At 51.4% G+C, this 27,748-nt stretch overlaps 1 protein-coding gene across 2 annotated transcripts in view; it reads left to right on the top strand.

The window, feature by feature from the left end:
- Nucleotides 1–489: 489 nt before the first annotated feature.
- Nucleotides 490–27,748, top strand: part of LOC118638586 (Fc fragment of IgG binding protein) — a 39,538-nt gene continuing 12,279 nt past the window's right edge. Inside the window, exons 1-12 of one of the 2 annotated variants that reach the window (XM_036274616.1) lie at nucleotides 490–708; nucleotides 2,215–2,271; nucleotides 3,990–5,237; nucleotides 7,399–7,748; nucleotides 11,379–11,949; nucleotides 13,441–14,045; nucleotides 17,351–17,918; nucleotides 20,376–20,968; nucleotides 21,916–22,504; nucleotides 22,635–22,834; nucleotides 24,260–24,398; nucleotides 26,351–26,688. In XM_036274616.1, coding sequence (XP_036130509.1) covers nucleotides 2,217–2,271; nucleotides 3,990–5,237; nucleotides 7,399–7,748; nucleotides 11,379–11,949; nucleotides 13,441–14,045; nucleotides 17,351–17,918; nucleotides 20,376–20,968; nucleotides 21,916–22,504; nucleotides 22,635–22,834; nucleotides 24,260–24,398; nucleotides 26,351–26,688 — 5,256 coding nt within the window. In that variant the 5' untranslated portion in view covers nucleotides 490–708; nucleotides 2,215–2,216. The remainder of the gene's footprint in view (nucleotides 709–2,214; nucleotides 2,272–3,989; nucleotides 5,238–7,398; nucleotides 7,749–11,378; nucleotides 11,950–13,440; nucleotides 14,046–17,350; nucleotides 17,919–20,375; nucleotides 20,969–21,915; nucleotides 22,505–22,634; nucleotides 22,835–24,259; nucleotides 24,399–26,350; nucleotides 26,689–27,748) is intronic. The other variant, XM_036274617.1, reaches the window with a different exon arrangement.

Here is a 27,748-nt window from a genome sequence, read left to right as displayed (position 1 = left end):
AGGGGGAAGGTGTCTATCTGGGGTCAAGCAGGGGGCACCTCAGGCTTGGAAGAGATTGGTGGGCAAAATCTCTTACCCTCATTTTCTGTCCTCCCCCCCTCCTATTTCTGTCTCCGACTACGAGAGGGGTATCTGACGTAGATTTTGACACCTTGGTTTGGAGTAGCTGCTTCCTTCTTAGGAATCCCAGCAGCCCCCCTTCTTTTTCCTTGGTGTTGCAGATGACCCCTCTACTGACCCCCAGACTCCTCAGGGTCCCAGGCACCCCTCTCCTCAAAGCTCTCACCCCCCGTAGGTCCCCCTATCCTGCCTGTTTCTTGATAGCTATGGATTTTTATCCTGTCTCCTGTTTACTTACTTCATTTTCCTGGTTGACTTTGGGTCCCAGTCAACTCTGAGCCTTTATCTCTCTCCCTCTGGGAGCCTGCCCTGGGTGGGAGGTGTCGGGGCCCCCACCCAACCTGGGTGCACAGAGGCCCAGGCCTTGGTGATAAGAGAGGAGGAGTCCTGAGGGCAGCAGCTGCTGGGTGTTGTGGGTGAGGACACCCAGGCTTTGCAGCTGCTGTTTCCAGAGGAGACTCCCCAGCAAACAGTGGGTCCCAGGTCAGGAGGAGAGAAGCAGGGTGTGGGTCAGGCCAGCCCCACAAGGAACAGACTCCATCTGAGGAAGCCCACACCACCTCGCGGTGGTCTCTTTTCCCATCCCAGGCAGGTTCTGGGTGATGGGGTGTGTGTGTGTGTGTGTGTGTGTGTGTGTGTGCACAGAGTCACCCAAAATCTGTTCAGCCAGTTCCTCTTCAGGGCCAGGAAGTGGAACCTGATGTCTGCGTGGAGCCAGGAAGCAGAGGCCTCCATCTTCCAGTTCCAGCTCCCAGTTCCCACACAGAGGAGCCTGCCTCCTACCTGCAGTCCTTGAGAAATAACAGAGTGCCCTCTGAGAGATAAATAAACCCAGTGAGGTTCTTTTGATGTTCCCATTTCACAGCCCAGGTCCTCAGGAGGCCCTACTGGACTGGGGGTGGAGGCATTGTGTCTCACTCTATGATTGAGTGCTCAGACACCTTCCCCATCACAGACAGTCCCACCCACTGCAGTGGTTCCTGGAAACAGGATGTGGGTGGCTGGGGACCAGGGATCAGCTAACAGGGACTGGGGAGCAGCCAGGACCCGGATACAGGTCCTTTGCTATTGTTTCTGGCAGGAGCCAAAGGAAAAAATCTGCAGGCAGCTTCTAGTTAGCAAACAAGATCAGATACCATCTTCCGCCCAGCTCCCAACCCCCAGGGGCCCCAGGGTCTGAGCACCCTGCTCCCCAGCTGTTCTCCTCATCACTACCACCCTTCCAAGACTGAAGTTCCCAGCAGGCTCCCAGGGCACAGCCACCAGCTGTTCTTATCCCCTCAGGACCCTGGCCTCCAGGCTTGTCCTCCACCCCTCTCAGGCCTTCAGAGTGCCCACTCCACCTGGCCCTGAAATCAGGAGCCTCCTCCGGGAAGTTGGAACCATCTGCCTGGCAGGTGGCCCAGGGTGTGGCCTAAGGAGCCAAGAAACTCCATTATATAGCCCAGCCCAGGGCTAACCCTGAAGCTCCGGGGACCTGCAGGTGAGAGAGGCTGGGTCCCCTCTGGAAGGGGGACATTGGGTCTCCTACTCTTTTTTTTTTTAATCCTCACCCGAGGACATTTTTCCTTTTTTGTTCAGGTAGAGTGGGAGGGAGAGACAGGAAGAGAGAGAGAGAGAGAGAGAGAGAGAGAGAGAGAGAGAGAAACACCGATGTGAAAGGGACACATCAAGTGGCTGCCACCCGCAGGACCAACCAGGGCCGGGGACAAACTGCAACCGAGGTACGTGCCCTTAGCGGGAACCGAACCCGGGCCTCTCGGGACCGCAGGTTGATGCTCTAACCGCTGAGCCAAACCGGCCAGGGCAGGGTCTCCTACTCTTGCACCTGACTTCAGGCCTCTCCCAACCCACTGAACATCCACCTTCCTACCCTTGTCCCTGTCCTGCTCTCCCCACCCCATCCTCACCCGAGCCACTTGACATCCAGCTATCCTGTCCATGCATACACTGGTCCTCGGATCCAGCTCACCTCAGCCCTCCTGCTGCCCAGTTGTCCTGTCCTGAGACTGGGCCCTTTTCTCCTCTCTGGGACAGTCTCCAGCAGGAGGGGCAGACCAGCCTCCTAAGACCCCCTTTCTTTTTATACTATAGACATGGGTTCCCTGTGGAGCTGGTGGACACTCTGGGCCGGAGCAACCCTCCTGTGGGGTAAGTAAGACCAAGATCCTATCCCTGTCCTTGTTCCAGTCTGGAAACTCTGCCTGCCTGGGCCGGCAACCTCCACCTGTGTCCCCTCCACACCCCAGGCTAGCTGCAGCAGGAGAGAGGCCCCTCAGGCTCTGCAGAGAATGTAGTGGAATTCAGGTGAACACCTTAGTCCCCAAATTCACAATGCAAGAACTGCCACTCCCTTGATTTTCTGCAGCTCAGCCAAAGTTCAGACCCTAACCCTCATTATACTGAGTTCATAGAAACTTTTACTAAAGTCATTCTTGGGGGATTTGGTGCCCAATTCTCCAGGGTCATGTCCAGGACTAGAGTATTAAGTAAAGCAAAAGGAGTGGGGGAAGGATGGGACACCTGATCCCTTGGCCCTGAAGGACATTAGGGTACCCTTCAAGGCTCCCCTTGTTCAGCAGACACTCCTTCTGTTACTCCCACACTCTCCCCAAGACCCTCATAGTCCTCTCTCTCCCTCACCCCCTTCCTCTCCTTTGCCCGCTTCCTCTCTCTTATAGAGAATCTCATTGCATTTGGGGGTATTGACAAGTACCAGCTGCTCTCTATTTCTTGGAAATGTTTTGTCCACACTCCCATAATTCCTTTCTTCCCTTTACCCACTTCACACACACACACACACACACACACACACACACACACACACCCCAGTTCTATTAAGGCAAAAATCATAGCCCTGTCTGGTGTAGCTCAGTGTTAGAGCATCGGCCTGTGCACCAAAAGGTCATGGGTTCGATTCCCGATCAAGGACATGTACCTGGGCTGCAGGTTCAATCCCCAGCCCCAGTTGGGGTGTATACAGGAGGCAACCAATTGATGTATCTCTGTCTCTGTCTCCCCCCCCCCCCCCAATCCCTCCTTCCCTTCCACTCTCTCTACAAATTAATGGAAAGAATATTCTGGGGTGAGAATTAACAACAACAACAAAGACAGAAATCACAAACTGGCAACAGAATCCAGCCACTTTGGGCCTCACAGTGCTTAAAACAATTTGGGGTTGGAGATTTTTCTTTTAAATCCTTACCCGAGGACATTCTTCCATTTATCTTCAGATAGAGAGGAAGGGAGGGAGGGAGAGAGGGAAGAAAAGAGAGAGAGAAAAACATCGATGTGAGAGATGTGAGAGAGACACATCGATTGGTTGCCTCCTGCATGACCCCAGACAAGGCCAGGGACAAACCAAGGTACGTGCCCCTGCCTGGAATTGAACCCATGACTCTTTGGTCCATGGGCTGATGGTCTAACTGCTGAGCCAAACCGGCCAGGGCTGGGTTGGAGATTTCATATGGAATTTCAGACAGCCAGTTTGTTGCAAAAAATGATAAGATCTGGCATAAAAGAGAAAAAAAGCTCCCATAAGCCATCAAAATAACAACAGGCTAAAGCTAGTAGCAACATCCCACTTTTGATGGCATATGAACGTTGCATAATTACCACCCGAACATATTTACATTACTTGCCCGGTCCCAGGCAGCATTTGAACTTGAGATCTCTTGTCCAAACATTCCGGCTTTTGGAAGACAAAGCCAGAGAGGCGGGTGGGTAGGTGAAGGCTGCATGAAAAAGGAGAAAGGAAAGAGAAAAGGGGGGAAAGCCCAAGTTAATATTTAACACGTTATCCAGGCACAGGGCAAGGGGTTACTTCTCTGATGAATGAGTGAACCCACAAGTACATTTTCTCACCCCAGGGTTGACCCAGGAGGCCTCAGCAAACCTCAGAGACGCCGGAGGGCAGAAATTCATCACAGCCTTCCTACAGAACTACCAGCCTGGGTACGTCAAGGGCCATCTCTCCCTGGCCCTCACCAGTCTGTCACACAAGACCTCCGCAGTCACCATCTTCAGCGGGGCAGACGGCCACACGCAGAGAATCTCGGTGAAGCCTGGGGAGTCGGTGATAGCCCACATTAATGCCCAAGCTGAGTTGATCGGCAGCAACGTCTTACAGCATACGGTGTTTATCAGCTCTCAGTACAACATCTCCGTGCAGTCCCTAAACACTCGGCCCAACACGGGGGAGATGACGCTGCTGTGGCCTGTCAGTGCCCTGGGAACGGAGTACTTTGTGTTCACGCCCCCTAGCACCTCGTCCAAGAATGTCAAGGAGTTTGCTGTGGTGGCTGGTGAAGAAACTGTCTCGATCAATATACATCTGAAGGGAACAGTGACATTCAAGGGCAAGTTCTACCCAGCAGGCGATGTCCTTACTATAACTCTGCAGTCCGGCCAGGCGGCCCAGATACAGAGCACAGCTGATCTCTCAGGGTCCAAGGTCACAGCCAGTAGCCCCGTGGCTCTCCTCTCCGGCCACAGCTGTGCCCAGAAACACACAAGCTGCAACCACGTGATGGAGCAGCTGTTACCCACATCTGCCTGGGGCACCCGTTACGTGGTGCCCCCTCTGGCCTCCCAGACCCGCTACGATATGCTCTTCGTTGTGGCCAGCAAAACCACGAAACTCACCTACTACCATGGGAGCATCAACAGCACCAGGGGGCTCCAGGAGGGTGAGGTGGTTAAGTTTGAGATCCGGCAATCCAAGCCACTCTACCTGTCTTCAGATGTGGGCATCCAAGTCCTGCTGTTTGGCACAGGTGGCAAAAGGGACAGTGTGACCTATGACCCCTACCTGGTCCTGATGCCAGATGTGAAGGCCTACTGCTCTGCCTATGTGGTCAATAAAGTCAAAGACTTTCAGAGTGTGGCCCTGCTGGTGGCACAGACGAAGTCTATTGAAGAGCTGACATTGAATGGGCACAGGATGGGGAAAAGTCTCACCTGGGTAACAATAGCAGGCACTGAGTTCTCGTATACCGAAATAGAACTCAACAACAATAACACGATGCACTTAACCATGGACACTACCAACTTCGGGCTGATCACCTTCTGGCTGAGCGAGTCTGAGGGCTACGGGACAGCAGGGACCTGCAGCCAGAGTGAGTGATGGGAAATGACACCCTGTCCACCCGGTGTCCCCTTTGTGGCTCTCTTGTCTTTTCTCTTTTCTTACCCACCTGCTCCTCTGTGGCTCCCTGGCTCCCTGGGCTGTTCCCTTACCACCTGCATCTGCTCTGCCATCCTTCCATTCCTTAAGGCTTTCCAGCCCCTTCCTCCCCTCCACCCCAAGGAACAATACTCTAAATGTTCAGTGACAGGTGTGACCCAGGATCCCAACCAGTCAGAGGAGATACCAGAGTAGGAAGCAAGGTCCTAGAAGCCCCTGTGGTATCTGGCATCAGCTCTTTGTTACTTTTGGAGAGACGCTAGGGAAGGGATCCTAGGGGAGAGCCAATGTGCAGAGAGGGAGGGACCTTGGGGGGTGGGGGGGCAGGGGAAGGTCAGCAGCTTTTTACCGATTTGTTTATAAATATTTTGATATTTTAGCAACCGACACACAACTATAGCAGTTGCTAACTGTCATGCTCTCGCACCTGAAATTGAAATTATTTTTAATTTTTTTTCTTTATTGATTTTTAGAGAGGAAAGGAGAGGGAGCAAGAGATAGAAACATCCATGAGAGACAACATCAATTGGCCGCCTCCTGCATGCCCCCCACTGGGAATCGGGCCCACAACCTGGGCATGTGCCCTGACCAGGAATCGAACCAGCAACCTCTTGGTGCATGGGTCGATGCTCAATCACTAAGCCACACTGGCCGGGCTGATATTGGAATATTTATGCCCAAACTCAGGAGGTCTAAAAGTATAATAATAATGATGCCTACCATGCTGGGGGAGCTATCTCTCAATATGCCAGGGACCATTCTCACACACATTAAAGTAGTTCATCTCTAGGACCTGGCCCTTTGTGTAACCCTAGGCTGGTACAATGTGAAGCTGCTTCTAGGCAGTGCAGCACTTGAGGGGACAGATGGGAGAGCCAGACTTCTGGGGTTCAAATCCCACTTCTGCTTGTGTGGCCTGAGCATGTGACTTCACCTCTGTGGGCCTCGGTTTCTACTTTTATAAAATGGGAATAATAACTGCACCCCCTTTAGAGGTGTCGTGAGTAAACATTTGTACAGCACTTGGGGTACCTGGCAAGTGGGTAGGGTTACGAAAGGGTGGGCTGCTATTACAAGCAGACAGAAGGCAAGAGCCCCTGAAGATTAGGACGCAGAGGAGAAGAAAATGTTCCTCCTTATTAGCACCCCTGGCCCCCTCAAGCTAGGACTTCAGACACTAGAGTTCCTAGCACTGCCTCCCCACCCCCACACCATGGCATAAATGCCACTCAACTTCATAGGGCCTCTTTGGTCTTCAGTAAGAGAATGGGGAAGGGGTTGGTGATTAATTATAACACCTGGAGCAGTTCCAAACCCTACTCATATTTTAGCTTATTTACACCTGGCAGCACCCCTTCCCCAAATATCCCTGCGAAGAAGGTATCATTGTCACCGCTATGTTACCAATGAGGAAGGCGAGGCACAGAGAATTTAATATTCCTTGTCCAGTATCACACAACTAATTGGTTGAGCCAGGGTTCTGATCTGGGCAGTCTGACTCCACCATCATTTCCATTCTGTTGAACAGTCCCTGTCTTCCACCTTCTGTCCTTGAAAAAGATGCCTTAGCATTTTGACCTGCGTAAGAAGGTAGGGGAGAGTGGGAAACAGGGAGAGGAAATGAACAAATTAAGTTCATTGTGAGCTGTGTTCAACCTGGGCTCCGGTCAGGCCTGAGCAACTCTCTCCCTGTGCGATTCCAGACCTCCGTGTCCCCACTTCTAAAATAGGTAGTTGTGCCCTGGCCGGTTTGGCTCAGCGGTTAGAGCGTCAGCCTGCGGTCCGGAGAGACCCGGGTTCGGTTCCCGCTAAGGGCATGTACCTTGGCTGCAGTTTGTCCCCGGCCCTGGTTGGTCGTGTGGGTGGCGGCCACTTGATGTGTCCCTTTCACATCGATGTTTCTCTCTCTTCCTCTCTCTCCTTCCCGCTCTATCTGAGTAAAAAATGGAAAAATGTCCTCGGGTGAGGATAAAAAACAACAACATTAAAATAGGTAGTTGTGAGCAAACGGCCCAAGCTTCCTGCAGCTGGATTGCTAGCCACGTGGACACTTCCTGACGGCTTCTCTCTCTCAACCCCTCTTCCCTCCCCAGTCGGACTGCCTGCGGAACAGCCCTCCTGCAAAGATGTGCATTGTGCTCCCTCAAAGTATTGCCAGATGGTGGATGGGGAGGCCAGGTGTGTGTCAGGTACTGTGGCCACCTGCCGAGCCCAGGGTGACCCCCATTACACTACCTTCGATGGCCGTCGCTACGACATGATGGGCACCTGCTCATACACGATGGCAGAGCTGAACAGCGAGGACCAGAGCCTGCCAGCCTTCACCGTGGAGGCCAAGAACGAGCACCGGGGCAACCGCCACGTCTCTTATGTGGGCTTTGTCTCCGTGATCGCCTACAGCCACACGGTGTCACTGGCCCGTGGAGAATTTGGCTACGCCAGGGTAAGTGTCCAGTCTTCAGGGTTAAAACAGCCATCAGTTAGAGGGAGGAGGCAAAGCCTGGGTGTCAGGCCTCCCAATCCGAGCCCATTGCCATGAGTGAAGGCGCAATAAGCGGGCCCAGGGAGTGGTGGCTGGGAAGGAGGGACTTGAAAATCTATGACAGAAACTTAAACCCCTGTGGTCCAGCAATTGTACTTCTAAAAATTTTACATTTTTTTTTTTTTCCATTTTTTTTTTTTTACAGATAGACTGGGAGGGAGAGAGAGGAAGAGAGAGAGAGAGAAACATCGACGTGAAAGGGACACATCGAGTGGCTGCCACCCGCACGACCAACCAGGGCCGGGGACAAACTGCAACCGAAGTACGCGCCCTTAGCGGGAACCGAACCCGGGTCTCTCCGGACTGCAGGCTGACGCTCTAACCGCTGAGCCAAACCGGCCAGGGCTACTTCTAAAAATTTTAAAGATGCTCAGAGATATGGTTAGAAGAAAAAATTTATGCCAGTGTGGTTTGTAATAACAAATAATAACAATAATAATAAATAAATAGCCCTGGCCGGTTTGGCTCAGCGGTTAGAGCGTCGACCTGCAGTCCTGAGAGACCCGGGTTCGGTTCCCGCTAAGGGCATGTACCTCGGTTGCAGTTTGTCCCTGGCCCTGGTCGGTCGTGCGGGTGGCAGCCACTCGATGTGTTCCTTTCACATCGATGTTTCTCTCTCTCTCTGTTCCTTTCTCTCCCTCCCACTCTACCTGAACAAAAAAATGGGAAAATGTCCTCGGGTAAGGATAAAAAAATAAAATTAAAATAATAAATAAATAAAAGGAAGGAAAAAAGAAAGAAAACAAAATGTCCAAAAATGGGGAATTTCTTAAATGACCAAGCACTAATTTTTTTTTAATCCTCATCCGAGGATATTTTTACATTTATCTTCAGACAGAGTGGGAGGGAGGGAGGGAGAGAGAGAGAGAGAGAGAGATGTGAGAGAGACACATCAATTGGTTGCCACCTGTACAACCCCAACTGTAGCCAGGGACGAAATGAGCACGAACCGTAACCGAGGTACGTGCCCTTGGCCGGAATCGAACCCAGGACTCTTTGGTCCGCAGGCCGACTCTCTAACCACTTGGCCAAACCAGCCAGGGCCCAAACATTAAATTTGTGCCAGATTTGTTTCATAGTATTTTCCAGGTATTAATGCACTTATTGTTCACAGCAATTTGTGGGGTAGGCATTATTATTATTATTATTATTAACACTTTTAGATGAGGAAACTGAAGTCCAGAGAGATGAGTGACTTCTGACGGCCTTAGAGCTATAGGAGGTGGAGCTGGGAACATAGGCAGGCTGCTCTGAGTCCCTATTCTTTTTTTTTCTTTTTATCCTCACCCGAGGACATTTTTCGATATTTTGTTCAGATAGAGTGAGTGGGAGGGAGAGAGAGAGAGAGAAACATCGACGTGAAAGGGACACATTGAGTGGTTGCCACCATTCGGGGACAAACTGCAACCGAGGTACATGCCCTTAGCGGGAACCGAACCCAGGTCTCTCTGGACCACAGGCCGACGCTCTAACCACTGAGCCAAACCGGCCAGGGCTTGAGTCCCTATTCTTAACCTCCAGGTCCTTCTGCCTCTGGTAAATGGGTCACTACTCAGTTCGTACAATAACAGCCTAGAGCAATTATTCCTTTTCCCCTACCATGTTATTTTTAAAACGTTCAAATATCTGATAAGTTAAAATCACTGTGCAGGGAACACTCCTACACCAGTCACCTGGATTCTAGACATTTCACTCTTCCTGGTTTATCACACATGTATCATCTGCCCTGCAGCAATCCATCTTTTTTTTTTTTCTTTATTGATTTTAGAGAGAAGGAGGGAGAGAAAGATAGAAATATCGATGAGAGAGAACATGGATTGGCCGCCTCCTGCATGCCCCCTCCTGGGAATTTGGCCCACAACTGGGCATGTGCCCTGATCAGGAATCGAACCAGCGACCTCTTGGTCAACCACTGAGCCACATTGGCTGGACTGGTCTCATTATTTTTTAAAAGTATAAATGTATTTAAAGGTAGAAGACAAAAATATGGCAGAATGAGTGTGTGTGTGTGTGTGTGTGTGTGTCTACAACACTATAGGTGATTTGTCTTTTCTGTTTTGCTCCTACATTTTGTACGTTCTCTGTAATGAACAAATTGTATCATTTACTTGTATCATTTAAAAATGGAGATCACTACTCTTGCAGAGCAATAATTTAAACAGTGCTCCCTGGACTGAGAGCCTGTGAGTGTGGGGCCCCAGGCTGGCTGTCATACCTGTGTCCACAGCACTGCCTGGCACAGACCCAGATACACAGGTGGGCTCTTGGAGGCCTTGCTGACTGACTGATTGACTGACCAATTTATCATACCTTCAGACCACCACTCATGCTGTTCCTTCTGCCTGTGACTCAATTTTTATACCCCATCCTCTTGACTAAGACAAGAATATGTGGAGAAGCCCTGGCCGGTTTGGCTCAGCGGTTAGAGCATCGGCCTGCGGTCTTGAGAGACCCGGGTTCGGTTCCCGCTAGGGGCGCGGACCTCGGTTGCAGTTTGTCCCCGGCCCTGGTCGGTGGTGCGGGTGGCAGCCACTCGATGTGTTCCTTTCACATCGATGTTTCTCTCTCTCTTTCTGTTCCTCTCTCTCCCTCCCACTCTACCTGAACAAAAAGTGGAAAAATGTCCTCAGGTGAGGATAAAACAAACAAACAAACAAACAAAGAATATGTGGAGAAAGAATAAGAAAGAGATGCTCAAAATGAGGAAATGGTTCCGGGGGACCGAGAGACACACTCCTTATCTTCTGGCTAGACTCTCTCCACTAGGATATTTGCAAAGAAATACCCTTTCTTATCCCTATTTTTGTTGGTCTCTCTTACAAATATTGTACAGCTCAGCTCAACTATCACTTCCTCCCAGAAGCCTCCCCTGACCTGCAAGTTTGGGTCTGGCTCCTTTTCTAGGCTCCTGCGGCCTCCTGTGCCTCCACTACCCCGGCCCTGCCCATTCTGACCTGTCTAGTGACAGGTCTGTCCCCACTATTGGAGTGGAAACCCCATGAGAATAGGGTTCGGGTTGTCTTGGTCATCGCTAGATCTCCATGATCTCCCAGCCCAGGCCAGGCAGAGGGAGTGCCCAGTGAGTGTTTATTGAACACAGCAGTGCCTTCATTCCCTCGCTGAGCACCTGCTGTTCTGCCAGGCACTGTTCCAGGCACTGGGGATGAAGCAAGGGTCAAAGCAGACAAGAAGCCCTGTCTTTGTGGATCCCTGACAGTCTATGGACGATATGTGCAAATGATATATTAGAAGGTTAGAAGCTACAGGAACAAAATAGAGCAGGAAAAGGGAGTAGGGCGTGGGGAAGAGTTGCCATATAAAATAGGGTGCTCAGGAATGGCCTCGCTGAGATGCAAACCATGTGTGCAACTAGAGGAAGAACAGTTTAGGCTGTGGGGATAGCAGCAGCAAAGATCCTGAGGCAGTAACCGGTGGGACAGATCCCACTGCAGCTAGAGTGGGAGGAGAGGAGGGGTGAAGGCGGGACCATGCGGGGTCTGACCACTCCCCCCTGTCCTCACCCCTCTGCAGATCAATAACCAGCGCTCTAGCCTGCCTGCTTCCCTGGACCAGGATCACCTGCGTGTGTATCAGAGTGGGATGCAGGCCATAGTGGAGCTGGACTTCGGGCTGGTGGTCACCTATGACTGGGACAACCAGCTGACACTGACCCTGCCCGAACGTTTCCGAGGTCAGGTGTATGGACTGTGTGGCAACTATAACGGCAATGCCACCGATGACTTCCTCACACCTGATGGGGAGCAGGCTCCTAACGTTGTGGAGTTTGCCGAGAGCTGGAAGCTGGATGACGGTGACTACCTGTGTGACAACGGCTGCCAGGACAACTGTCCCTCCTGCACCCCAGGCCAAGCCAAGCACTATGAGGGTGACCATCTCTGTGGCATGCTGACCAACCCCAATGGCCCCTTTGCTGCCTGCCATAATAACTTGGACCCCAAACCCTTCCTGAAGGAGTGTGTATATGACCTGTGTGTGCTCAATGGGGACCGGTCCAGCCTGTGCCGTGGCCTCAGCGCCTACGCCCAAGCCTGTCAGGAGCGTGGCATTTCTATCAAAGACTGGAGGTCACCAGCCAACTGCCGTGAGTGAGGCCCTGGTGGGGGCTGGGAGCACATGGAGGGAGGCAGGGGACCCCTAACATCTGCTCAACATCTGAACACAGTGTGGTTCAGCCTGTGGCTGGATCATGTCGGGGACATGGAGATGGCCAAGATGGCCAGGCTGTGTCCACAGTGAGCCTAAGGTTGGGGCAAACACATCACTTGGCAGTGACAGTCCAGAGTGGTCACGGCTGGGTTGGGAGAGGCTCAAGCAGAGTGGTCAGGGCCAGGATGGGGCTATGGGATACTAGAGAAGCTTCCAGACTCAGCCTGGGGGGTGATTAAGGAGGGTTTATTAGTGAATAGGATGCCCAATCAGCAACCCCTAGGAGGATTAGAAACTAGACGAGAAGAAGGGAGCAGGCTAAAGGAAGAGCACCTGCTAAGCTTGGCGTGAGAGGTCCTCTTCGGGGTCCTGAGCAGAAATGTGAACATTATTCATAGCCCATCCATGATTCCCTGATGTCCTCTGGATAAAGTCTAAGCTCCTTAACCAGGTGTCCATCCCCTTGATCACTCTTTCACTCGTTTATTCATTTATTCAACAAGCACTCCCCTGCTGGTGATGGATACCAACCTGCCCCTGCCCCTATGAGGCTCCCAGAGAAACGTTCAGGAGGCAGAAAGGCTAGACGGGAGGTAGGAAGAGGCATCTAGGCTCAGGCCCAAGGCTTGAGACAGACTCTGGAGGGGGAATAAGTCTGGGGGAGATACTGAGGCCATTTGGGGTTTGTCTTGGTCACTGCTGGGTCCTCACTGCCCGGTTCTCATTGCCCTCTTCAGAGTTCCCTAATACCTGGTGCAGAAGAGAGTCCAGGGAGTTCATTCATCTAGGGGGCCAGGCCCTGTCCTTGGTGCTGAGGATTCGGCTGTGATTGGGCAGACAGGGCCCCCACTCTCCCAGAACTTATGTCCTATCAGGAAGATATACAATAAGCAGTACACTGTGGAATATTTTCAGAGAGCAAAGGAAATGAAGTTCATGTAATAAGAGCAAATGGGAGGCTCATGAAGAAGGTGCTCAGGGAAGACATTTCTTGAGGGGGTGACTTTGGGGCAGAGACTAAGGATAAGTCAACAGAGTCAGCAGTAATAACAATGGTGCTTATGGGTGTCTCTACACAAAGGAACTCTGTGTGATCAGTGGGATCAGTGCTATTACCCCAGTTTACTGATGGGGAAACTGAAGCATGGGGAGGTTGGCCTCATTTGCTCATGACCACACAACTAAGCAATGGAGTCAGGATTTGAACCCAATCTCCTGGGTCACTAGGAGGACTCTGGCTTTTACTCTGAGCAACGCGGAGCCACAAATGGGCTCTGAGCAGGAGGGGGACGCCATATGATTCAGGCGTTCACAGGGTCCCTCCAGCTGCACGTGAGGAACATACTTTGGGGGCAGGATGGGGCAGGGAAGAGAGAGCGGGCAGGAGGCCACTGCGCTGGCCTGACCCATCCCTGTCTCCCCGCAGCCATGTCCTGCCCGGCCAACAGCCGCTACGAGCTCTGCAGCCCTGCCTGCCCCGCCTCCTGCAACCCCACGGCTGCCCCGGCTAACTGCTCGGGGCGCCCATGCGTGGAGGGCTGCACGTGCCTCCCCGGCTTCATGGCCAGCGGGGACGCCTGCGTGCCGGCCTCGTCCTGCGGCTGCATCTACCAGGGCCTGCTGCTGGCGCCGGGCCAGCAGGTGTGGGCGGACGACCGGTGCAAGCGACGCTGCACCTGCGATGGTGCCACCCACCAGGTGAGCTGCAGCCAGACGAAGGGCTGTCTCACCGGGGAGCGCTGCCATGTCCAGAACGGCCTCCTGGGTTGCTACCCCCACCGCTTCGGGACCTGCCAGGCCTACGGTGACCCGCACTACTTGAGCTTTGACGGCCGGCGCTTCGACTTCATGGGCACCTGCACCTACCTGCTGACCGGCTCGTGCAACCAGAACCCGACACAGCCCAGCTTTCGGGTGCTAGTGGAAAACGAGCATCGGGGCAGCCAGACCGTGAGCTACGCTCGCGCTGTGCGTGTGGAGGCCCATGGCGTGAAGTTGGCGGTGCGCCGGGAGCATCCTGGGCAAGTGCTGGTGAGCACGGAGCACCTGGGCCAGCTGGGGGGAGGGGAGGGGCAGGACATCCCTCCAAAAGAGTTGGTGGGGCTGTTCAAAGACCTGTGGCCAGTGATTAAAGCCAGGGCCTCCAAGCAGGGCGGTGCTGCCTCTCTCTGGCTGTGTGACTTTGGCTCTCTGGGCCTCCACTTTGTCCTCTGTCACATGAGATTGTAAGAGGATGCCTCTAGTAGAAGCCGCTTCACAAGGTGGTTGTGGGAATCTCACCAGTTAATATTTGTAGAGTGTTTAAAAGACACTTTAAAACACTTAAATTTTTTTTAAACAACGAAAACACTTTTCAACACTCTTGACTACCAGCAAATGTTCAGTAAGTGGTGACTTAATATTGTATTGCTATGACCCCTCCAAAGTTATAGATTTGGGCATTTTTTGGCAGGTGATTTATTTTCAGAGAGTAGGGTGACCTGTGAAAGGTTGGGAACTAGAGGCGTGTGTTTTGCGGGTGAGAGGGGGAGCCCAAACAGCAGCAGGTTTCCGGGCAAAGGGCTCTCAGATGGTCCACCCCCCAGCAGAAGTCAGGAACTACTGATTTACTCTTTTTCTAAAAAGATAAAAATTGAAAGATGGGTTGTTGTAAGATTCACAGCAATAGGTGATCATTATTATTATTATTATTATTTTTATCCTCACCTGAGGACATTTTTCCATTTTTCGCACAGATAGAGTGGGAGGGAGAGAGAGAGAAACATCGACGTGAAAGAGACACATCGAGTGGCTGCCACCCACACGACCAACCAGGGCCGGGGACAAACTGCAAATGAGGTACATGCCCTTAGTGGGAACCGAACCCGGGTCTCTCCGGACCGCAGGCCGACGCTCTAACCGCTGAGCCAAACTGGCCAGGGCCAGGTCTTAACTCTTAATCCTCAGAACAACCTTGGAGTAAAGAAAATTCTGCCCATAAAGCCTAGTGTTTGACATAGAGAAGCTTCTTGATAAACAGAGGACATGGTTGTTAATATTTATGTTCTTATCTCTCTGAGATGACATTTAAGCTGAGACTTGAATAATAATAGCCAACATATATTAAGTTATTTCTATGTGTTAAATGCTTGACCTATAGTAACTGATTTCATTTCTACGAAAACCTTGTGAATTAGCTAATCTTGTTAGATGAGGAAACTGAGGCACAGAGAGGTTAGGTCAGTTATTCAAGGCCACACAGCCAATGAGTGGCAGAGCCAGGATTTGAAGCCAAGCGGTCTGTCTCCAGAGTCCATATTCTCAACCACTACCTTCTATTGCCTCTCCTGAAGAGATGGAACAGGCAGGGAGCTAAGAGGATGGAAGGGCGTTTCTGCCAGAAGGAACAGCAAGTGTAAAGGCTCTGAGGCAGGAACAAACACGAGGGGTAGAGGAACAGCATGGAGGCCAGTGGGGCTGGAATGGAGGGAGAGAGGGAAGAATGATGTAGGGGATAATGTAGAGGAGAGCTATGATACAGCTTTCGATTTTAGCTGGAACCTAAAAGATGAGGACGACACCACCAGGGGAAGAGTGGTTATTCCCAGGCAGGGGGAAGAGCAGGTGCAAAGGCTGAGGCTGGACTGAGCTTGAGGCAGAACAGCGTGGGGCCAATGAGGCTGCCCCTGGGAGAAGGTTGGGAAGATGGAATGGAGAGGCTGGTAGGAGATGAGATCAGAAAAGTGGAGGCGAGCAGGGCCTGGTGGGTAGAGAGGTTTAACTTTTTTAAACATGTTTTAATTGATTTTTTAGAGAGAGAGGAAGGGAGAGAGAGAGAGAGAGAGAGAAACATCTATGTGAGAGAAAAATATCAATCGGCTGCCTCCTGCACAGCCCCTTCTGGGGATCGAGCCCGCAACCCAGGCATGTGCCCTGACTGGGGATTGAACCGGGACCTCTCAGTCCATGGGACAATGCTCAATCCACCGAGCCACACCAGCAGGGCTAGAGGAGTTTGATTTTAAGCTGAGTGGTGAAAGACGAACGGGAGGAAGCCAGGCAAAGAATAGGAATGTGGGAGAAGGTGGAAATGTCACAGAGGCTGCAGTGAGTGCAAAGGCTCTGAGGCTGGCTGAGCTGGGGAGGTCAGGAGAGCATCAAAGTGCCTGCATGGCTAGAGTTTCAGGGGTGGGGAATGGGGCAGTACTAGAGAATTCAATCGGAGAGTGGTGGGATTCACACCACCTAGGGCCTTTTTAGGTCGTTGTAAGGGGTTGAGATCAAAGTTGACACCAAAAAGGTGAAGTAGAGGTGGCCACGTGAAGAGTGATGGGTGGTATTCCAGGAAGTACAAAGGCCCTGAGGTGGGAGTGCACTTGGTACGTTCAGGGTGGCAGCAAGGAGGCTAAGCGAGAGATGTAGTAGGCGATGCCACCACAAAGGTGGAGAGAGCTAAGGTGAAGCAGGACTTTCTAGAGTAGGGAATTGGATTTGAGCCAAATACTGAAGGCTGAGGGGAGAGCAGCCAGGAGAAAAAGTGCTAGATGGTGTTCTTGGCAAAGTAAAAAGGCCCTAACGTGATACTAAACTGGGAGAGTTAGAGGAACATCGAGAAAGACAGTGTGGCCCTGGCCGGTTTGGCTCAGCGGTTAGAGCGTCGGCCCGCGCGGACCAGGGAGACCCGGGTCCGGTTCCCACTAAGCCGCAGCGGTTCTCAACCTGTGGGTCGTGACCCCTTTGGGGGTCGAACGACCCTTTCACAGGGGTGGCCTAAGACATAACAGTAGCAAAATTACAGTTATGAAGTAGCAATGAAAATAATTTTACGGTTGGGGTCACCACAACATGAGGAACTGCATTAAAGGGTCGCGGCATTAGGAAGGTTGAGAACCACTGCGCTAAGGGCACGTACCTCGGTTGCAGTTTGTTCCCGCCCCGGTTGGGGTCGTGTGGGTGGCAACCAGTCAATGTGTCTCTCTCACATCGATGTTTCTCTCTCCCTCTCACTCTATGCAAACATGTCCTCAGGTGAGGATAAAAAGAAAAAAACAAAAGCCAGTGTGGCTAGAACAGAATGAATGAGGGGCAGTGTGTGAAGTGAGGGGGGTCATGGGGAGACAGAGTCTGTAGGCTTTGAGAGCCACGGGTTAGGGATTCGGATTTAAGTTGATACTTGAAGTATGAAGAGAGGTACATGGTGTGCTAGGCAGAGGCTAGTTCAAAGGCTCTGAGGTGGGACCACGCATAAGGTGCTCAAGAGAATAGCAAGGAGCTAAGAATAGCTGCAGCTGAGTGAATGAGGGTGGGCTGCAGAGCCGGGAATACACCCTGACCCCTTGGCCCCCTACTCTACGCAGGTGAATGGCATCCTTCAGTACCTGCCCTTCCAGGCAGCAGGTGGGAAGATCCACGTGTTCCGCCAGGGCCAAGATGCAGTCGTGCGCACGGACTTTGGTCTGACTGTCACCTATGACTGGGATGCCCGTGTGACTGCCAAGGTGCCCTCAAGCTATGCTGAGATCTTGTGTGGGCTCTGCGGGAACTTCAATGGGAACCCAGGTGATGATTTGGCTCTGCGGGGTGGGGGCCAAGCTGCCAATGCACTGGCCTTTGGCATGAGCTGGCAGGAGGAGACAAGACCAGGCTGTGGAGCATCTGAGCCAGGTGACTGTCCCAAGCTGGACTCCCTGGTGACCCAGCAGCTGACAAGCAAGAAGGAGTGTGGGATCCTTGCTGACCCTACGGGGCCCTTCCGGGAATGCCACCGCAATCTGGACCCACAGGGCCCTATGCGAGACTGTGTCTACGACCTCTGCCTGGTGCCAGGCCAGTCTGAGCTACTGTGTGACGCACTGGCCGCCTATGCCGATGCATGCCAGGCCGCTGGGGCCACTGTGCACCCCTGGAGGAGTAAGGAATTCTGCCGTGAGTACCAGTAATGAAACGGGTCTTACCCTCGTGTATATTCATTAACATATAAACATCATCAACTCATTTAATTCTTATAACAGCCTTATGAAATAAGGACTGCCGTTTTACCCATTTAGCAGATGAGGAATCTGAGGCTCAGAAAGTATCAGTTACATACCCATGATCATGACAGCTAGGAAATCACAGATGCAGTAAATATTTACATCTGGTAGCCCAGGTCTGATTGCCATATGGCATTTGTAACTCAGAGAAGGGCAATGGTGCTGCCTTTAGAAGGAGCCCAGTCCCGTCTCCAGTTCTTGATCCCCATCTGGCCTATTTCACTCATGTACAACATCGGCCTGGCCCCTTGGGCAGTCGCTTTGAGACTCTTGCATCAGATGTGGCTGCAGGAATGGTCTTCAAAGGTTTTTGCCTACCTATAAAAGAAGTTCACAAAGCCATGCATCCCCTCACCTGATTTTTACATTTTAAAATGTATTGTTGAAATATAAAACACGTGTTCTAAAATATATACATATAATAAGTAGCAGCTTAATCGCTTTTCAGCAAGGGAACAAATTTGTGTAACCTGTCCCAAGAATCATGAAAAAGAATCTACTAGGCCCCCCACCGCCTCAGAAGCCCCTTCATGCCCTCTTCCCAGCTCTATACCCCAAGAGGTAACCACTATTCTGACTTCTAAAGTTTCTGAACTTCATATAAGTGCAACCATTGTATATCTCTAGTTTTCATCCTTAGTGTAAATAATTGCACAGCTCACAGAATCATGAGAAACAATAAGCACCTGTTGTTTTAATTCACTAAGCTTTGGGGATGTTTGTTACCCAGCAAAAACTAACTGATGCAGTAATCAAAAAAGAGACTGTTGTGTATAAAACTACATTACAATAAGTTAAATTTTGTTGAAATTAAAAAACATTAGAATGTCAACCTGGGTTCCAGTTTCCCCAATCTGCTAAGAAAAATGTATGTTTTCAGTTTGTTTGAATCTGGATTCAGACCAAACCCACACAATGCAGTGGGTTGCTTTTTCTTTTTTTTTTTTTTTTTTATCCTCACCCAAGGACATTTTTCCATTTTTTGTTCAGATAGAGCAGGAGGGAGAGAGAGGAAGAGAGAGAGAGAGAAACATCGATGTGAAGGGACACATCAAGTGGCTGCCACCCGCACGACCAACCAGGGCCGGGGACAAACTGCAACCGAGGTACATGCCCTTAGCGGGAACCGAACCCGGGTCTCTCAGGACCGCAGGCCGACGCTCCAACCGCTGAGCCAAACCGGCCAGGGCTTCTTACATCACTTTTATCCTATAATAATCTCCTCCCTCTTCACCCCCAACATATGAAAAATTTCAAACATACAGAAAAGTTTTATTTTACAGTGAATACCTATACACTCACCATCTAGATTCTACAATCTATTATATGTTCTTTGTCACACATCTATCCCTCTACCCATCCCTCCCTCTTGTTTGTGCCATTTATTTATTGGAAAATAAAAAACAGGTCCTTTGTCTTGCAGGGTTTCCTATTTTCTGGATTTGGCTAGTTGCTTCTTTGTAATGTTATTGACTTGTCTCTCTGTTCAGCCAGATTTTCTTTTTTTCTTCTTTCTTTTTATTAATCCTCATTCAAGGGTATTTTTTCTATTGATTTCTAGAAAGAGTGGAAGAGAGAGACACATCTATTGGTTGCCTCCCACATGTGTCCTGACTGGGGCCAGGGATTGAACCTGCATCCCAGGTACATGCCCTTGACTGGGTATCGAACCTGTGACCCTTTGGTGCATAGGCTGTCGCTCTAACCACCGAGTGACACAGGCCAGATATCGCCGGATTTTTTGGTAAACTGGATATTAGATCTAGAACAGTACAGTTCAATAGAACTTTGGTGATTCTGGAAATGTTCTCTATCTGAGCTGTCTCATACGGGTGCCATTAGTCACGTATGGCTATTGAGCCCTTGACACTGGGCTATTGTGATCAACAAACTAAATCTTCATTTTATTTCATTTTTATTAAATTACACTTAAATGGCCACAGTGGCTATTATATTGGGCTGCTCAGATATAGGATTGATTTGGTTCAGTTTGTTTTTTGTTTGTTTGTTTGAGGAAACTGCCTGTCTTGTAGTCTGGAGTGAATGGGGTTTGGAGAGAGGAACAGGGATTTTTTAATTTATTTTTTATGTACAACATGGCCAAATACTTTTATCTGTAGAATTAGTACTCCTACTATAGAATGAAGACGCTAAGAGTGTTGCATTCACAAATACACTGCATAGATCTCTCACACACACTCACTATAAGCCTCACTCAACAGAGGGACTCCTAGCAGCTAGACCGTGTGTGTGTGTGTGTGTGAGTGTGTGCACATATGCATGTGTGTCAGTTGGTCAGCTGTGTCACTGGGATCAGGAATCTCAATCCTGATGGCCACTCTTCCTGCAGCGCTGAGTTGCCCGCCCCACAGTCACTATGAAGTGTGCTCCCGTGGCTGCCCGCTGTCCTGTGGAGACCTCCCAGTGCCTGGAGGCTGTGGCTCCGAATGCTATGAGGGCTGCGTGTGCGACGATGGCTTTGTACTCAGTGGTGAGTCCTGTGTGCCCCTGTCCTCCTGCGGCTGCGTGCACCAGGGCATCTACCACCCTCCAGGCCAGACCTTCTTTCCTGGACCTGCGTGCAATTCCCTTTGCCACTGCCTGGAGGGTGGCCTGGTGACCTGTAATCCCTCCACCTGCGGCCCGAATGAGGCCTGCCAGCCTTCCGGTGGCGTCCTGGGCTGTGTGGCTGTGGGCTCTGCCACCTGCCAGGCATCGGGAGACCCTCATTATACCACCTTCGATGGCCGCCGCTACGACTTCATGGGCACCTGTGTGTACGCCCTGGCTCGGACCTGTGGAACCCGGCCTGGCCTGGAACAGTTTGCTGTCCTGCAGGAGAATGTAGAGTGGAACAATGCGAAAGTCAGTGTGACCCGAGTGATCACTGTCCAGGTGGCCAACTTCACCCTGCGGCTGGAGCAGAATCGGTGGAAGATCACGGTGAGAGCAGGGAGGTCTGGGATAGAGGGTGATCTCTGGGTGGGACCCAGGCAGTGCTCAGCCCAGGGGCGGAAGACACAGGGCTCAGAGTGGATGTGGGAGGCATGGGGCTCTCGAGGAGAGGGCTTGCTGATCAGAGCCCGGAGCGGGTAGCCAAGGAGACCCTGTGGACCTGAAACCTGTGTCTGTGTGGCTCAGTCTCCCCTTATTCCCACTCAGTAGATGAGGAAACAGAAACAGAGGGGTGACTCTGCTACCCCAGGTCACAGAAAGAGTAAGGGGCAGAGCTGTGTTTGAACCCAGGCAGGTGTCTCTGGAGTCAGTCACTGCATTACTGGTCACCGCAGTAAGTGGTGATTAACCAATAACTGATAAGGGAGTTAATCTGTGTAGACCTCGATTAGTTTCTTGTGGCTTAAAACAACAGAAATGTATTTTCTCACAGTTGTGAATGTCAGAAGTCCAAAACCATAGTGCTGGTAAGGGCTGCACCACCCCTTCCAAAGGCTCTAGGGGAGAATCCTTCCTCACCCCTTCTGGTTTCTGGAGACTCCGGAGTTCCCTGGCTTGTGGCTGCGCCACTCCAATCCTTGTTTTCATCTTCATGGGCCCTCTCCCGGTATCTCTGTCGTTTCTCCTTCTGGCTCTTATAAGAACATTTGTCATTGGACAGAGGGCTCATCCTAATCAGGATGATTGCATCTCAGGATCATTATCCTAATTACATTTGCAATAACCTTTATTCTGAATAAAATCATATCCTGAGATCCTGGATAGATATATCTTTTGGGAACCACCATTCAGCCCACTCTAAGACCCTATTATTATACCCGTTTCACAAATATGGAAATTAAGGTCATACAGAGCTTCGATGTCAGGCAGAGGTTTGAGGAAGGTCAGCCGTCTCAAAGCGTATCCTCTGAAGCATGGCGTCTCCTGTCTCCTAGATAAACGGTGTGGACAGGAAGCTTCCTGTGGTGCTGGATGGGGGCCGCGTCACTGCTTCCCAGCATGGCTCAAACGTTGTGATCCAGACTGACTTTGGCCTGCGTGTGACCTATGACCTCTTGTACAATGTGCGGGTCACAGTCCCAGGCAACTACTACCAGCAGTTATGTGGCTTGTGTGGGAACTATAACGGTGACCCAAAGGATGACCTCCAGAAGCCCGATGGCTCGCAGGCAGACCACCCCAATGAGTTCGGCAACTCCTGGGAGGAGGCAGTGCCCGGCTCTCCCTGCTTCAAGCCGCCCGCATGCAAGCCGGGCGAAAATTGCAACCTTCCGGTGTGTGGCCCTGAGTTGCAGGAAAAATACCAGCGGCCGCAGTTCTGTGGGATCCTCACCGACCCCAGTGGGCCACTGGCTGCCTGTCACAAGCTGCTTGATCCCCTGGGTCCCATGCACGATTGTGTCTTTGATCTCTGCGCGGGTGGTGGAAACCAGAGCGTTCTCTGCAGCAACGTTCACGCCTATGTGAGTGCTTGCCAGGCGGCTGGAGGCCACGTTAAACCCTGGAGGAGCGAATCTTTCTGCCGTGAGTAAGGGGCAGAGAAGGGGGAAACCTAGAGACAGAGAGAAGGGGCGGTGGAGGCACAGAAGGGGCAGATCCTGAGCCCTGCAGCACCCCCTTCCCAGGGGCTCTGACCCACATACCCTCTTTGCAGCGATGAAGTGCCCTCCTCACAGCCACTACAAGCTCTGTGCAGATACATGCTCCCTGACTTGTTCTGCACTCAGTGCCACCCCGAATTGCCCAGAAAACTGTGCAGAGGGCTGTCAGTGTGACCCCGGCTTCCTCAGTGATGGCCAAGCCTGCGTGCCCCTCCAGAAATGTGGCTGCTACCACAGTGGTGTCTACTATGAGGTAGGAACCTGGTCATCCCGAGCACATCTGGGATCTCATCCCGGACCCCCCCCCATTGCCCATCAGCTTGCCCACTTGGCATCCTGAATGTCCCTCCCAGCCACCCCTCTTCCACAACCCATGGCCCCACTGTGATCCAGTTTGTCCCCTCTTACCTGGCTCCCTCCCGGCTCTCATTTTTGCTCCTTTTGGTCACTGTCCCCCTGGCAGTGGGAAAGACCTTTGTAAATATGACCACAGCCCCTGCAACTTTAAACCCTCCCCTGACTCCCCAGGTCAATTTTGGCTTTGTACGTAGATCTAGATGGTGTCTCTGTTATAACAGCAGCTAACTCCCTCTGCGTCCCTCTTCCATTCTCACGGTTACTCTGTTTCCTTTGATTTGACTGTGTTTGTCTAAAGTCTGTCACCCTTAAAGCACTTTCTGATGCTGTCCTCATGTGAATAATAATAGTAATAGCCCTGGCCGATTTGGCTCAGCGGTTAGAGCTTCGGCCTGCGGTCCGGAGAGACCCGGGTTCGGTTCCCGCTAAGGGCACGTACCTTGGTTGCAGTTTGTCCCCAGCCCTGGTTGGGTCGTGTGGGTGGCAACCACTCGATGTGTCGCTTTCACGTCGATGTTTCTTTCTTTCTCTCCCCCTCTCACTCTATCTGAACAAAATATCGAAAAATGTCCTCGGGTGAGGATAAAAAAAATAAATAAATAATAGTAATAACAGCAAATGGGCAGATGGTGCTTACTACATATGGTTATTGCTTTAAGTGCTAAACGTACATACTACACTACACTCTACTATACTATGATATAAACTTTTTATTATGAAAAATTTCAAACATGCAAAAGAGAGCAGTGTAATAAATCTGCATGTACCCGTCACTCAACTTAAAAGAAAAAAATTAACATGCTCCCAATCTTGTTTTATCTCTACCTGTTTTCTCTTCAATCTGGACGATTTAAAGGAAATCCTTTTTCATTTCATCTGTGCTTTATACGTATTACTAATTCAGTTATACTTTCCTAGGCAGGTGCTATTGTTATCTGCAACTTACAGATGTGGAAACTGAGGCATAAAGAGGTTAAGTAATTTGCACAGAATGATATGACTTGAACACTAGCAGAAACAGGCTTCAGACTCAGAAAATCTGCTCGAGAGCCTTTGCTTCTAATTACTCTGAGACACCATTTATCCTACACAGCAGACATTTAGTGATTTTTATGTAATAAACAAATGAGTAAATGAATGACAGTGAATGAATGAAGGAATTGAACCCCCAGGCCATGCCATGGCATAGTTTCACAGACAAGGGACCACCCTGATGAAAGAGGTCCCTTTCCTGTCCTCCGGTCCCCTTTGTGCCCAGAACACCAGAGATGCTGGAGTCAGCTCCCGCACTGACTGATGGTTATGCCCTCTGTCCCCACAGCCAGGGCAGAAGGTTCTCATTGACAACTGCCAGCAGCAGTGCGTGTGCCACACTGGGACAGGCCTGGTGTGCCAGAACCACAACTGTGAGCCGGAGTATGTGTGCCACTCCACGGCAGGCATCCTGAGCTGTGTCAAAGGTACTGGGCTAGGGCTGGCGCCGTTGTGGCTCAGAACGGAGGACAGTGACTCTGGAGCTGAGGGTGGCGTGACCTGGATCTTTATGGTGGGAGGCACAGAGGACTAAGGGTTGAGGTCTCAGACATGGACACCCCTGGGCTGGGATTCCCAGGGCCAGGTGCAGGGGCCCTCCAGGCGGGGAGGCAGGGACCCTTCTGGTGGAGTCCAGGCTATGGGGGCTCCTCAGAACTGGGTTTCCTGGGCAGATATCAGAGACCTTCAGTATAAGGCAAACATTTTCTCTAAGGGGCCAGATGGTAAATATGTAAACATCATCCCCAAGGGGTTTGAGAGACTGGGACCCAAGGGGACAGGGACAGAGTCCTGAGGTCTTAAGCAGAGACCTCACCAAAGCTTGGGTCTTGGATACAGGGCCCCCCCTCAAGTGGAGGATCAGGATTTATAGGGATATAGTGTCAGACATAGGGACCCCCCCTAGACTAAGTCTAAGACACAAAGCCACCCCCATGACTGGTTTCTTAGGGTGAAGGGTAGAGAATAATTTCCTTATTTCTGAGGATAAGGAAATGGGACCTCCAGAACCGACTGAGACCCTCAGGGCTGATGGGCAGGATAACAGGGACTCCGAGGGATGGGGGATATACTGGTCAGGATCCAATCAGGAGACAAACCACACAGCAGCTGGAATAGGAAAGCTGGAGAGAAAGAATTCTTTACTTGTAATAGGGGATAGAAACGAAGGGGCACAAAGCAGATACAGGGAGCAGCCCCTGCCACGAAGGCTAAAGCAGAGCACCCAAGGAAGGGAGGAATTGGGAAGAGGGCTCCCACCCCAAGGCTGAGAGGCAGACCTCATTGGAAGGTGCACCTGTAACCCGCTGAGTGGCCAAGAGGTTGTGCAGGCTGGAGCTAGCAAGCAGGAAAACCCCACTGCTGAGTGGGTGTCCCACATGCTGCTGGCCCCCTGTGACAACAGGAGCCAAGGAGAGCAGAGCGAGCGGGAAGCAAGAGGAGGAGCCCCTTCCTCCTGCCGGGACCCTCCAGTGCCCTCGATGGACAAAGCCTAAATCTATCAGTGGGTTTGGAGCAAAGAGGCCCTAAATTGAAATCTGGGACGGGGAGAAGAGGACATTTTAAAGCTGAGGTTTTGGGCATAGGGGTTCCAAAAACTGGGGTCACAAATATAGTGGTCCTAGGGACAGAATCTTGGACAAAGAGACCCTCGGAAGTAGGGCCTCAAAAATAAGATCCCCAAGGCTCAGGTTTCAGACGCAGCAGCCCCAGGGAGACAGGGTCATACACAGAAGGACCTCCAGGCCATGAGAGTTAGAAATGGGGACCGCAGGGTCAGGATCTCCAATGTTGGGACTTCTGGTGTTAGGTTGTCACCAGAAACTTCCTTCAATACCTCGGTCTTGGGCACAGAGACCTCCAGGACCTGGGTGTTAGATGTGGTTGCCTCCAGGTGGCTAGATTGGGAGAACCTAGGCTCAGGTCTTGAACCCAGAGAACCCTGGAGCTATGAATATTATAGATATCCGCAGGGCTGGCATCACAGACAGAGAGACCCCTGGAATTGTGGTCTCAAGCCTGGGTCACCTGGGGCTGAAATCTCAAGCAAGAGGACTCCAGGACCTAGGTCTCAGATATAGGAACCCTAGAGCCTAGGTCTTGAATGCAAGTCCCCTGAGGCCTGAGTCTCAGACAGCAAACTTCAGGGCCCAGGTCTCAGATGTGGGGACCTTTGACAGGGTCTTGGACCTAGTCCACTGGGCCTGAGTTTTAGACGTGGGGGACTCACAGGGCTTGCATCTCAGAGGTGAAGACCCTGGTCTGCTCTCACTTGTGCTGGCCCTCAGTCAGGATCCCTGCACAGATGGCAGCAGATGCTGGGGAGCAGCAGGCCTCATGCCAAACAGCCCCTCACGGTCCTCTTCTCCTCTGCCCCCAGAACTGTGCAAGGGTAAGAACTGTCGGCCACAGGAGACATGCCAGGAGAAGGATGGCCAGGGTGTGTGTGTGCCCAACTATGAGGCCACGTGCTGGCTGTGGGGCGACCCCCACTACCACTCCTTCGACGGCTGGAACTTTGACTTCCAGGGCACCTGTAACTACGTGCTGGCAACAACCAGCTGCCCAGGGGTCAACACCCAGGGCCTGACACCCTTCACCATCACCACCAAGAATGAGAACCGGGGAAATCCCGCTGTGGCCTACGTGAGGATGGTCACTGTGACTGCCCTCAACGTCAACATTTCCATCCACAAAGGCGAGACTGGCAAAGTCCGGGTAAGTCCCACAGGATGGTCCCCTGAGCTCCCCCCACCCCCGGTTGAGCAGGAGGGGTCCTGCTGGCCACAGTTAGGAGCTCAGCACTCTCTTCACCTACGCGCAAAACAAAATGGCAGCAAAGCGACAATGACAGCCAAAACATCAGCCCTCTGTTGGGAAGTAAATGAGCTCACCCCTTTGCGAAGGGCTTTAACGTAGGACTTCAGCATATTTCCTTTTTTGAGAACTGGGTTTGAATCCAGGCTCTCTGTATACACTGTATGATGCTGGGCGAGTGACTATTTGATGGGCCTGCTTCCTTGTCTTCAGAATGGGGATCATAGCAGGCCCTGCCCCGCAGTGAGACGGTGCGTGTCAGGTGATCAGCTGAGGGCCTGACCCAAGGAAGTCACCATGAATGTTTGTGAGGGAACAAATGAGAGACCTAGAGACTCTGATATGGAGCAACATTCAGGGAACTAGAGAGAGAGAGATGGGCCACCCTTTCCGCCCAGAGTAATGAGAGGCAGAGTAATGGCAGCTCCCAGAAAAGAGTGAGGTGTGGAACAGGGTAGCCACTCAATAAATGCTGGTGACCGAAGCCAGTCAGAGAAAGACAAATATCACATGATCTCACTTCCATGTGGAAGCTAATGAACAAATAAACTGATGAATAGAATAGAACCAGAGGCATGGAAACATGGAACAGACTGACAGATCTCAGAGGGAAGGGGGTGGAGACGGGTGGGAAGAAATTCACCCAAGAACTTACATGCATATATGCATTGCCCATGGACACAGATAATAGGGTGGTGAAAGCCTGGGGTGGGGTTGGAACCACATGGTGGAGGGCAATGGAGGGAAAAGAGGGGGGACATCTGTAATACTCTCAACAATAAATATTTTTAAATAAATAAGTAAATGATGGTGAGTGGAAGAGATACCCAGATACAGAGAGGTGCCCAGGGAATGAGGAGGAAGGGAGCAGGTGGGTGAGAGTCCCAGAGAAAGATCCAGAGAGAAGGACCTAGATAAAGAGCAATCCAGAGAGAGTAGGCGCGCACACACACACACAGAA

The sequence above is a fragment of the Molossus molossus genome, unplaced genomic scaffold (genome assembly GCF_014108415.1).
Source record: "Molossus molossus isolate mMolMol1 unplaced genomic scaffold, mMolMol1.p scaffold_m16_p_21, whole genome shotgun sequence".
Classification (NCBI taxonomy): Eukaryota; Metazoa; Chordata; class Mammalia; order Chiroptera; family Molossidae; genus Molossus; species Molossus molossus.
The sequence above is the reverse complement of the archived record's forward strand: the minus strand, read 5'-3'. Positions and strand labels throughout refer to the sequence as shown.